The sequence below is a fragment of the Sceloporus occidentalis genome, unplaced genomic scaffold, assembly GCF_023333645.1.
Source record: "Sceloporus occidentalis isolate IW3139 unplaced genomic scaffold, rSceOcc1.0.p SCAF_2, whole genome shotgun sequence".
NCBI classification, from domain to species: domain Eukaryota; kingdom Metazoa; phylum Chordata; class Lepidosauria; order Squamata; family Phrynosomatidae; genus Sceloporus; species Sceloporus occidentalis.
The window spans coordinates 186,996,148-187,009,200 of NW_028316982.1; the positions used below are offsets into that span (position 1 = coordinate 186,996,148).

General features: G+C 41.9%; 1 protein-coding gene across 7 annotated transcripts in view; it reads left to right on the forward strand.

Moving 5' to 3' along the window:
• The first annotated feature begins 376 nt into the window (after window positions 1–376).
• The window catches only part of LOC149319471 (DNA polymerase alpha catalytic subunit-like), a 331,773-nt gene continuing 319,096 nt past the window's right edge, over window positions 377–13,053 (forward strand). For 6 of the 7 annotated variants that reach the window (XR_016280201.1, XR_016280203.1, XR_016280202.1 and 3 more), the window contains exons 1-4: window positions 377–558; window positions 5,997–6,121; window positions 6,865–6,961; window positions 7,858–7,938. Coding sequence is in view for 4 of the 7 variants with exons in the window: in XM_089511788.1 (XP_089367914.1) it covers window positions 510–558; window positions 5,997–6,121; window positions 6,865–6,961; window positions 7,858–7,938 (352 nt within the window). In the remaining 3 variants the exon portion in view is untranslated. The remainder of the gene's footprint in view (window positions 559–5,996; window positions 6,122–6,864; window positions 6,962–7,857; window positions 7,939–13,053) is intronic. The other variant, XM_089511789.1, reaches the window with a different exon arrangement.

A 13,053-nucleotide genomic window follows, 5' to 3' on the forward strand; every position in this document is an offset into this window, starting at 1 on the left:
GCTCTCTCACAGGGAAGGCTATACAGCTCACAGAGCCACTACAAATCCCACAATTTCACAGCATTGAGCCAGGGCAGTTAAAGTGGTGTCAAACTGCATTAATTCTGCAGTGTAGATCCATGGACTGAATAAAGCCATTCTGACCAAATTCACTTCTACATTCCACTCTTCTCTTTTTCGCCCGCCCGCGCTTCTTCCGCTGCATTCAGAATGCTAGAAACGAGAAAACAATTTTTTTAAAAAACCAACCACCCAGGCGCGTAATTGTTGGCTTTGTTTCCCGTCCCAACCGCGCGCAGGCTTTTCCTTTGCCAGGCCCTGGAGCGGAATAGGAAAGGACGGATGTAGTCACCGCGGCTCCTGATTGGCTGCCGGCTCCGCCGCCGGGGCAGTTGGGTCTCTTTTTCTCGCGCGGCGCCACTTTCAGGCGCGAGAGCGTGGAGCTGCTGGGAGGCAGCGGAGGAGGAAGCCGCCCTCTGGAGAGTCTCGCTCGCGCCACTTTTCCCGCCATGGAAGGGAGCGAGGGAGCGCGCGACGGGGCTGGCGACGGTTGCCATGGTGAGAGGGACGGAAGGGGGACAAAATGGGCGCCTTCAGGGAGGGATGGAGGGAGGCAGTGCGAGGCTGAGGAGTGAATGGAGGGGGCGCCTACCTTCAGCCCCTGAGTAGCTCTGGATGAAATGGTAGCAGCCTCCCCTTCCTCTCTTGGTTCCCAGGACTCCCTAGCACTCAGACAGAGAGCCCTGGTGCCACAGTGAACTACAATTCCCAGGGCTCCCTAGTTCAGGGAGTCATGCTCAGAATGGAGGACATTTTGGAATCCCTCCTGGGCAGGAGCTTGAAATGTAGGACATGTCCTGGAAAAGTAGGACATCCGTTCACCTTGCTGCAACTGCCATGGTATGGAATTCTGGGAACGGTAGCATGATGTAGCACCAGAGCTCCCGGTGCAGATGCAGCCTAGAAGTAGGCTGCCTGAGTTTGCCCACTTCTTTTTCTAGTTTGTCCACTTCTTCTAGACTGTGTCCACACTGCAGAAGTAATCCAGTTTGGTATTGCTTTGATTGCCCTGGCTCAAGGCTGTGGAATTCTGGGATTCGTAGTTTTGTGACAGAGAGCTCTGGTGCTACAGCAAACTGCACTTCTTGGAATCCCATAGCATTGAGCCATGACGGTTAAAGCGGCGTCAAAGTGGATTATTTCTGTGTTGTGGATGCAGCCTTAAGAAAGACAAAGCAACTCACAATGCAGTCTTGTTGTTGACCGCCCTTGAGTTGATCCCAACTCATGGCAACCTGTGGATGCGACATCTCCAAGACTCCCTGTCTTTCACTGCTCTGCTTAAGTCTTGCAAACTCATACCCATGAGCTCCTTAACAGAGTCCATCCATCTGGCATGTGGCCGTCCTCTCTGTTTGCTCCCCTCCGCCTTTCCTAGCATTGTTTTTTCTGGTGAGTCCTTCCATCTCATGATGTGACCAAAGTACGACAACCTCAACTTTATCGTCTTGGCTTCCAGGGAGATTTCTGGTTTGATCTCTTCTAGGATCCATTTGTTTGTTTTCTTGGCTGTCCATGGGATTTTCTCCAGCACCGCATCTCACATTATAGATTTCCCTCCTATCTGCTTTCCTCACTGTTCAACTCTTAAAACTGTACATGGTAATATGGAATACTAAGGCTTATACGATTTTAACTTTCGTGCAGTCATATGTGTGTGTTTGTGTGTGTGTTTGTGTGTACACACACACACATATTGGTTTATCTATACCGAGCAAATAATGCAGTTTGACACCACTTAGTGTTGGAGTCCCATCCTGTGAAATCCTGGGATTTGTAGTCTTGTTGTTTGGTTCTAAGTCATTTTTTAATTATGGAAACCCAAAGGTGAACCTATTATAGGGTTTTCTTGGCAAGTTTCTTGGGGGGGGGGGGGAGAGGAGGACATTGCCATTCCCTGAGGTTGAGAGAGTGTGACTTGCCCAAAGTCATCCAATGGGTTTCTATGTTTGAGCGGGAATATTGAACCCTGCTGTCCATAGTCATAGCCCAATGCTCAAAACACTACACAAAGGTGGCCCTATAGAAAGTCTATAACCTTCTCTGCCAAAGAGTGCTGGTGGCTTACAAAACTACAGGATTCTGTAGGATGGAGCTATGGCAGTTAAAGTGACATCAAACAGCATTATTTCTTCACCATAGATGCACCCTATGTCTATCCTGTATCCCCATTGTTTTCAGTGGGTCTTATTCCCAGGTTACTGGGTTATTCACTCAACAGTGAATAAAGCAAATAAGATCCCCCCAACATCACCTTCTGAGTTCGCCCCTCCGAGAAAGACTGGAACTACTGCATTACAGTGCCCCAAGTCGCATCCCAGAGAGGTGGCTCAGAAGGATACCATGGTCGATGGTATCAAAAGCCACCGATAGATCCAGGAGAACCAACAGGGACACACTCCGTTTCCAGTTCCCTGCATAGGTGGTCATCCACCAAGTCGACCAAAGCTGTCTCTGTCCCATAGCCAGGTCTGAAGCCAGATTCAAATGGATCTAGAGCAGGGGTAGGCAACCTGCGGCCCGTGGGCCGGTTGCGGCCCGGTGAGGCCTTGGGACCGGCCCCAGCCCGGTCCTGCTGCCGATTGCCGCTGGGGCCTTTGGCGTCTTGCGCGAGGGGCATGGTGGGGCAATTGTCTATAGAAGCCTCAGAAACATGCATTTATCTTAACATTTTTTAAAAAATCAGCAAAATTTTTCGCGTGTCCTCCATTTTGTTATGTAAAAAGTGCCCTCCATTTGAAAATTTTGTCCTACATTTGTCCCAGTTTATTTATTTATTTAATTTATTTTAAAATTATTTAATTATTTATTTTTTGGCTTCGGCCCCCCAGTTGTCTGAGGGACAGCAACCTGACCCCCGGCTCAAAAGGGTTGCCTACCCCTGATCTAGAGAATCCGTTTCATCCAGAAACTCCTGCAGCTGGGAGGGCACCACTCACTCCAGTACTTTGCCCAAGAATGGAATATTACAGACTGGCCGATAGTTATCCAGGATAGATATCCAGGGAGGTCTTTTTCAGTAGGCAGGATGGAAATCTAACTTGCTGCAGTGAAGCATTCACTACTCCCCTTACCCAGTTGGCCAGTCTCCCTCTAGCAACTTTCAGGAGCCAGGAAGGGCAAGGATCCAGTATGCACATAGTGGCCCTCACTTCTCCAGGGATCCTGTCTACATCATCAGGCTGCACAGATTGAAACTTATCCAATAAAACGTTGCTGAAGATCTGGAGCTGCACACTTGTAAAGCTTGAAAAAAGTGTTTGACTTGAAAAGTTTTTAAAAAATTATGTGGAAGAGGAGTAACATGGCAGTATTTGCCATCAGAATTGTAGACTTGGAAGGATCATCTTGTCCAATCCAATACCAAGGCAAAATTCACAGATGAAGGATCTCTGACAGATGACAATGCAATAAAAACCTCCTTCTTAGTCTGTTCCACTGTCAAACAACTGTTATTGTTTAGTTGGAATTTCCTGCCCTCTAATTTGAATCCCTTGGTTTGGGTCCTACTTGTGGCTGGAGCAGCAAAAAACAAGCTTCCTCCATCAATGTTTTATGTGACAGTCCTTCAAATACTCGATGTCAGTTGTATGAGACGTGTGTGAATCTGAAGAGCTAGAGGAAGGGCAGAAGAGTTGGAATGGTATGAGAAGAAAGAGACTTAACACAGAATTGTTTGTAAATGCTGTGTGGAGTAACCAAAGTGGACATTTGTTTTTTCCTCTTCTGTTGGAATAGTGAAGCCTTGATAATCAGGCTGTAGTGTTAAAGCTATAGCGTCATATATGCTTACCTCAAAGAAAGGCACAGAGAAGATGGCTGGCCCTTTGGGTAAGCATGCATCAGATTTCACACAAAACATCTAACAGCCTGGTAATAAGAACGTAGTAAAGTAGTTGTGTGGCACGTTGGTGGGCTGGAAAAATAAGAAAGGCCCAACTGTAACTGTCCTCTTGCTGCCAGAAACTTTATAGCCTGATCGCTAGGGTAATTCTTACCACAGATAGACAAGAGATCCCAAGCCTGCAGGGGCATGTGTGTGTGTCATATCTACTCCAAAGGGGAAAAATGTTTTTACTTTTTGAAGGTGTCAGTAATGCTTGGGATATGAATTAAAAAACCTGAGTATAATGAACCTTGATGTGCCTGCCAAACCCAAACATGTTCACTTACAGTTTCTGTTGAATTCACTGGGACCTAATCCCAAGTAAGCATGCATAGAATTTTACTGGCTTAAAAAGCATTTTGATCTATAAAATTGGAAAGCTGATATGAGTTGAGTTTAGATTTATGTTCAAAGAATGACAATGTGAAATCAAGAGTTATCAAAATATTTATAATTTCACCAGATTTCTTTCTTTCTTGCATTTTCCAACCAGTGTAAGTATAAGGAAAAAAATTCTGACCAGTATTCAATCAAAACATTACAGTTAATGTGTACTGAGCTTAAAATAGTGCTAACAGTATGTGAGAGGGTTTGTTTAACCTTGGACATGTGGGTGTCATACCTGCCTTGAAAGGACTGTTAACAAATGATTTGAAATAAAGTTTGAAAATGTTCTAATTACCAGAAAAATTGGGGCATTTATACTGGGCAAAGCAGCTTCCTTATACTATATTACAATAATGGTACTACTTAAAATATGTGGTATCTGACATAGCGGTAGGCAGTTATACAGTGCCTAAAACAATTTTTTTTAAAAAATAAGCTAATGTTTGCAACATTTGTAGATGGTAGGAAAAGTGTTGCTTATCTCATGTTAATGGAAACGATAAGAGATGAATAAATATTTCAGGAACTAGTATGCTTAACTGTTTGAGAACACCATAAAGCCTGCATGCATCATGCAACTTTCAGTAGCCTTTTTTATGTTTGTTGTTTCCAGATAAGCTAATACAGGGGTAGGCAACCCTTTTGAGCCGGGGGCCGGGTTGCTGTCCCTCAGACAACTGGGGGGCCAAAGCCAAAAAACAAATAATTAAATAATTTTTAAAAATTTAAATAAATAACTAAACCGGGACAAATGTAGGACAAAATTTTCAAATTGAGGGCACTTTTTACATAAAAAATGGAGGACACGTGAAAAAATTTGCTGATTTTTTAAAAAATGTTAAGATAAATGCATGTTTCTGAGGCTTCTATAGACAATTGCCCCCCTTGCCCCTGCGCGCGAGATGCCAAAGGCCCCGGCGGCAATCGGCGGCAGGACTGGGCTGGGGCCAGTCCCAAGGCCTCGCCGGGCCGCAGGTTGCCTACCCCTGAGCTAATATAATGTCCAGAAAATGTTCTAGTTCCCCAAATTGATTTGAATTTTCTTCATTGTTTTCTTCACTTAAAATTTTGTAAACAAAAGGAGAAGCAATTGTATATACATTAAAACTGTTTTAGTACCTGAAATTATTGAATTTAAATATTTTATGTGAAGAAAGATCTAATAAAAAGCACATTAAAAGTGCTTCCAGTATTTGAAGTAAGTGCCACTGAATGTTGAGACTCTCCCCCCCCCCCCCTGCTTTAGAATAAATATAGATTGCTTGGCCTTTAATATGCCTATATGAGATCGTTAGTTTAGAATTTATTTTGAAACTGGCTTGTAAGTTGACAAAATATTTGTACCCTTTGTTTATTTTTTTCTCCTGGTTATCTGAAGAGAGTAGTTTTTATCATTATTATTTGTTTTAAGATAGTGAAATGAAGATGCAAAGAGAAAAGTGGAATTTTCATTAATTTTCATATGTTTTTCAGATATCATTCGTAGAATGAGGTACCATTTTCACATTAAAAATCAGTATAACACATTTTGGGGCATGATACTTGATTGATCATGGCCATACTAGTATGCCGATACTTCTGCATGCCTGTTGTGTGTTTATATTCCTACAGTCTATTTTAAATCTTTTTAAAAATTAACCATGCATTTGAAAATGCTTTTCAGAAGCAACTGATTCTGCAAATCTTACAGCTTCACGTTCGCGGCGTGAGAAGAAGTCTAAAAAAGGGAGACAAGAAGCATTGGAACGTTTGAAAAAGGCAAAGGCTGGAGAGAAAATAAAATATGAGGTAAATAAAATATTGTTCTAGCTTGAACTGCTAGTATTTTTAGTGACATGTGATTGCACCATGAAAAGTCTGTGTGTGTGTGTGTGTGTGTATGTTTCAGTTCAAAGATATAGCTGTGTTAGTCTGTAGAATCAGTATGTAGAGAGATCCTGTAGCACATTTGAGAAAGAAAGAAGTTGGCAGCATGAGCTTCCATAGACTAAAATCTACTTCCTCAGATGCATTTGGTGGAGCGGAAGCCTATATATGTGTGTGTGGTTGTGCCCACACATGCACTAGTGGGTTGGGAAAGGTTAATCTAAATGGGATTGTCCTTCCCATCTTGGTGTACCTCAGTTTAATGTAGGATGGGCAACCCTTTGGGGCTGTGGGACACCACACAAGTAAGCAGAGTTAGTGTTGAATAGAACAGTTGGTGATACCAGGATAGCCCCACTATTCCCTCTCACCCATGCATACCCAACTACTCCTTTTGAAGATTGCTGGGAAAGAAGATTAAAGCCTTTCTGTACTGCTCCTGACAGTTCTGATCTTGCTATCAGTGGAGTATGGCAAAGTTAGCCAATCTTGCCTGCTATTCTCATCAAGGTTGCTGTGTTAACAAGACAAACAGTGATACCCTGCCTGATGCTGTGGACCATCCACATGTGGTCTAAGTAATTCTTGAGTAACTGAATGATTTTCTGCATTCTCTAGTCCATCTTCAAAGAACAACTCCTACAGTTATTAGTTTCTTGTTACAGGTTGAGGAATTCACAAGTGTTTATGATGAAATTGATGAAGAGCAGTATTCTAAGATTGTTCGAGAACGGCAGGATGATGACTGGATTGTCGATGATGGTTTGTGAAGCGGATTTAAATTATTTCTATATTTGAGATGACACTAAACAGATGTTCTTCCATTAGTGTGCTCTTAATGTGTTTAGGGAAGCATTGTAAAATTAAATAAAAGTTTAATAGAGTTTGTCAGAATCTAAGGGAAGATCAAGAAGGTTGGTAGTAGTAGGATTAACCATGCATTTAAAAATTGCTTTGTGAAGTGATGGGATTTAACCTTACATAAGTGATTGTCATTGGCTTTGAACACTATTAAAACAAATTGTCCCTTAAGAATAAGGACTGAAATGGGGTGCTTCTCAAAACTGGGGTACTAACAGAAGGACCAGAAGTGTCTCCCATTATCAGCAGGCTGTGTCTCTCTTGTAGGCCATGGGATCTAGGGAAAGGCTTCCACAGTACTGTAAAACAGCATTCAGTGAAGTATATGCTGGAGATGGGTGTTTTGTGGGAACAAGATGCTTGTCTCATCTTGGCTAGGCTTAGGTCATTTCTTGCCCTGCCATAGCTAAAACATGTATATGGTTGGGCTCTTAGGCTTTGGTCCACAAGTGACTTCAGTGAGGACATTTATATATGTTAAATTGGCAAAAAAAGAGGGTGGTTTATATCAGCAATGGAGAATCGGTGGACTTCCAGATTTTGTTAGACTGTCTTCAGCACATTCCAGCATAGTAAGTGGTTAGGGATGAACCAGTTATAGTTAAGCATCATTGGAAGGCTCCATATTCTGTAAGTAAAATCAAGGCAGAATAAAGGAAAATCAACTAAAATATAGCTATTCTTTCCATTTGGGTAAATTCTGGATTTGTCTCCAAAGGTAAATGTAAATAAAAGTGAGTAAAACCTTGTAAAAAGTGAGTAAATCTTGTAAAAAAATAAGGCATTTTTTTTGACAGATGGGGTTGGTTATGTTGAAGATGGCAGAGAGATTTTTGATGAAGACTTACAAGATGATGCTCTTGATTCCAACAAGAAAAGTGAGTAAATCTTTACTGATGTTTTAAAAGGGGATTGTTAAAAATTAGACTGTAGGTTATTGCATCCAATGAATGCTTCTTGTTTCAGTTTAAAATTTACCTGGCAATAGCTCTTCATGCTGTTTAGTAATTGGAATGGCTTCCATTTTACCAGTTTAATAAAGGTGAGAGAGCTTTTGGACAAACTGGTTTGTTTGGACATGAGGAAGAACTCTTGATTGGAAGTGAAAGATTGACTTGTAGTGAGAACTATTTGAGTTCCTTTCCTTCCTTCTCTTATGGCAGTGGGGAGAAATTGCCTTTGCTTTTGAATAGCCACAGTTTAGTGTGTTGTTCAACTCCAGACTGACTGTTTTTAATATTAACTCTAGTTTTTTCAAACCGGTCATCTTCAAAACAGTTTGTGGCAGGGGCTTGTTTCAGCTAGTTTATAGCTAAAATTATAAATGGTTTAGTGCTGTGACAACATGATGATGTGTTTCCATTTTGGTTACTACCCTTGAGTTACTACCCACTGCTGCTTGGTGCTCCACATGGTTGTATAGTTTTGCAAACCAGTTTTCAAATCAATAGAAAAGGAATAAGTAAACCAACTTCTCATAATAAAGTGTTTTTGTTATTTCTGCTCTTTCATCCATTAACTGGGGGCCAATGGTTGGCTTCAAACCTGCTTCCCAGGAAGAATGGTGTGGCAAGGTGAAGACCAACTTGCTCCTGCACTTTGTTTGATATTTTAAAGCATTCCAGAGCTATAATGCACACACTGAATTCAGTGTGACTTACTATTGATATTGAGGATATAGATACAATGAATCTGGATTCTATTATAGCCATGTAGTTGTTGCTTAAGACATGACTTGCATGACTGATGACCAAACAAATCTGTTGTCGGTCCACCCTTATTGGCAGAGATGGGTTTATACATTACTTAGAGCGTTACGGTTTTTGGTGATTTGCAAACTTGATCAAATGATTGGACTATACGTCACTTTTAACACAAAGCTTTTCAGGTGGCTTAAAACCGATGTTCACACAGCTTCATGGTTGTTTAATCTAACCATTATGGGGACTGAGCTGTTATCTTAAACCTTGAATTGGGGCCTGAAACACATGGGCCAAATGACGTGGATTCTTGCACGCCCTGAACACGGCCAGAGGCCCATGCTGACATTGCACCATCCAGGAAGAATTGGGACAAGAAGGAGCAGATAGGCAGCCCACTTTAAGACCGCAGTAGCCTGGGGCCTGGCACATATGGTTGTCACAGCCCTGGTGCAATTGGTACTGGCATGGCCGTGCACCGTTCTTTCAGGCTCGTCTGTTTTTGGCCTGTATCTCTCATTTGTAATAGGGCTAGTTTGGATATAACATTAAACTGTAGTAGTATTACAAAGAAGCCTAGACCCTGCCCCTGGTGTGGTCATGATAAGGCCTCAGGAACCCTCTTCTCATGAGAGTCCCCAAGGTCCCCCCTGGAAATGCTACCATAGTTTACTGTTTATTTGTTTTGTTTTGTTCTGTTTTGTTTTTGTCTTGTAATAACGTGTATGTGTTAATGCTGTTTAATTTGTTGGTTTTAATTATAATTGATTTAATAATTTTTTAAGAGGGAGAGGGAATTTTGATGTACAATGTATTGTATTTTATTGCTGTTAGCCGCCCTGATTGACCTCAAAGGGGTGGGATATAAATAAATTTTTATTATTAAATTATTATTATTTGGATGCTTTTGGCTTGTTTTAATTAAAATTAACTTGGACAAAGAGTATGCAGGGGTAGCTGTGTTGGCCATTTAGCAAATTCAGACAAAAATCCACCAAACAGTGATACCTTTATTGGCCAACTGAAATGCACAGTATACTTGCTGCAAGCTTTTGAAGCACCACTGGCTTCTTTATCAGGCAAGATGTTACAAAGGAAACAGGAAAAAAATTGAGATGTTAGTAAGATGCCTGCATTTTGTTGTTTCTGTCCTTAGTTGAGATGGTATGAGGAGAGTAAATTTTGCAGTCTGCCTCCTCCTCCTTCTGGCCATGTGCGAACTTGGAGTTTTTCAAGGTTCAGTAAATTTAAAGTCTATTTGCATATCAACAGGACTCTTCTCTTGCAATCCAATGGCTCCATTCCTATGAGGCCACATGCCACTTGTAGGCAGAGGACAATGGATTTTTCAAGAAGCCTCCATGTTTTTGCATCAGGAGTAATTTGGAAAGTGTAGAGGTAAAACATGCTAATCCTGTCCAAATTTAAGAATTTGTAGGTCCCAGTCTACTGGCTGGACAAAGTCTACTTGGACAAAGAATAGTTATTCTTAATTATGATTAGTAGAAATCAGCAAACTTCAAACCATGGTTTATTGAAGTAGGTTGTTCTTATTGTTGTTTTTGTGTGCCTTCAAATTATTTTAGACTTGTGACAGTCTAAGACAAAGTATCACCGAGTTTTCTTGGCAAGATTTGCTCAGAGGGGTTTTTCCATTTTGTTTTTGTGAGAGTGAGAGAGCGTGACATGCCCAAGGTCACCCAGTGGGTGTACCTGGCTGAGCAGCAGATTTGAACCCTGGTCTCCAGAGTCACAGTCCAACACTCAAACCACTACACCATACTGGCCCTAAGCTTGTCTTTACTAATCATTATTAAGATTGAGATTTAGATTTTGTACACTGCTAAACGGCAGTTAATCTAAAATGAAGAGAAAAACTCCCAGTTCCTTCTGGCTGTTCCATTATTATTATTTATTTATATAGCACTGTAGATTTACACAGTGCTATACATACAATAAATAAAATAGACAAAAAGAAACCTGCTTATGGTGTACATTCTACAAAATGAGAACAATATACATATAAAATAATACACAATAATAGATAGGAGTTGATAAAATAAGCAGGCAACAAATTAAAAACATCAAATATAAAATATAAGCGTCAAATAACAATCACACAATGCCTGGGAACGCTTCACTGAACAGTATAGTCTTCAACTCAGTTTTGAAACTGGTTAAAGAAGTGATGAGCCGTGTTCGTGGGGGAAGGAGGTTCCAGCAGTGAGGGGCAGCAAGTGAAAAGGGACGAATCCAGGATGGGGCAGTGAAAATCCTAGGCTGAGACAGCAGACCTTGACTATCAGAATGGAGGGCATGGGTGGGAAGGTGAGGAGAAAGAAGGTTTGATAAATAAGGAGGGGCCAGCCCATGCAGGGCTTTAAAAGTCAACAAGAGAAGCTTATATTGAATATGGAAGGGGAGGGGGAGTCAGTGAAGGGAAGATAATAGAGGAGAGATATGGTCAAAGTGGTGAGCGGATGTAATAATGCGTGCAGCTGAATGCTGGACAGAAATTAAAGGATGGCGGTGAGAGAGAGGAAGCCCTGCCAGAAGGCGATTACAATAATCTAGTTGCGAGACGACCAGAGTGTGGACCAGAGTCTTGGCAGTAGAGGCTGACAGAGATTGTCGGATTTTAGCAATATTGTATAGAAAGAATCTGCATGCCTTGGCTGTGGCCTGGATATGGAGAGGATACACGACAGAGAAGAATAAAAAATGAAACCAAGACCAGTCTTGGACCAGTCAAATAGAGATGTCATCAATAGAAACAGAAAAGGAGTGTTGAAGGGTAGACTTGGGTGGAAAAACAAGAAGCTCCATCTTGGACATGTTGAGCTTCAAACGCAGATGGCGCATCCACTGAGAGACAGCTGTAAGACAAGATGAAACTTGCTGTTTAAGCCCCAGGGAAAGGTCAGGAGTGGAAAGATACAGCTGAGTGTTATCGGTGTACAGATGATAGGAGAAACCAAAAGAACTGATGAGTTTTCCTAGGGACAATATGTAAAGAGAAAACAGTAGGAGACCCAAGACAGAGCCCTGGGGAACTCCAACAGATAACGGAACAGAGGACGAAGTCTGACCACCCGTGACCACTGCAAAAGATCTATCTGACAAATAAGATTTAAACCAATCAAGAACAGAGTCTGAGAACGCGAGGTCTGAAAGTATATCAACTAGGAGACAGTGATCAACTGTGTTAAAGGCTGCAGACAAATCAAGAAGGACGAGAACAGAGTAAAGGCCATTCGCCTTGGCCCGCAAAAGATTGTCCGAGATCTTTGTGAGAGCTGTCTCTGTGGAATGCTGTGGGCGGAAACCGGACTGAAAGGGATCGAGAATAGAGTTGGCTTCAAGAAACTCAAGACAGCGAGAATAAACGACCCATTCCAAGACCTTAGAAAGAAAAGGAAGAAGAGAAATTGGGTGATAGCTAGACAAAGAAAAGGGGTCGAGAGAGTTTTTTTTCAGAATTGGGGAAATAAGAGCATGTTTGAAAACAGAAGGAAAGGAACCAGTGGGGAGAGAGAGATTAAACATATAGAGAAGCGAGGGCAGAAGAGAGGGTACTATAGAGATTAGAAGACGAGAAGGAATTGGATCAAGAAAACAAGTTGCAGATTTGGAAGAGGTCAGCAGCGTGGAGAGTTCATTCAGCTGATACGCCAGTTATGCCCCTTCCTGAAATGGGAAAACCTTGAAACGGTTGTACATTTGCTGGTAACCTCTCATCTCGATTTCTGCAATGCGCTCTACATGGGGTACCCCTTATGCCACGTTTGGAAGCTGCAACTGGTCCAAAACATGGCAGCCAGATTGGTGACTGGGAGTTCCAAGTTTGATTCTATCACACCTATCTTAAAATCCCTACACTGGCTTCCTGTTAGCTTCCGGGCACAGTATAAGGTACAGTATAAGGTGTTGGTTATTACCTATAACATGGCCTGGATCCAGCTTACTTGAGGGAACGCCTCCTCCCATATAATCCTTCCTGCACTCTCAGGTCCTCGGGGAAGAACCTACTACAGTCACAGAGACCTAGACTGGTAACTACTTCCCAGAGGACGTTTTCTGCTACCGCTCCTAAAATCTGTAACGATCTGCCAGATGAGATCTGCCAACTAACATCTTTCGAGACCTTTAAGAAGGCAATAAAAACAGATCTCTTCTTCCCAAATTGATCCCCTAATTTCACTCTCCACGCGCCTAAATTGTTCTCTTCGGATTGATTCGAATGCCTTTGATATTGTTTTCTCTTTTTATATGCTGTTACCCACCTTGATCTAA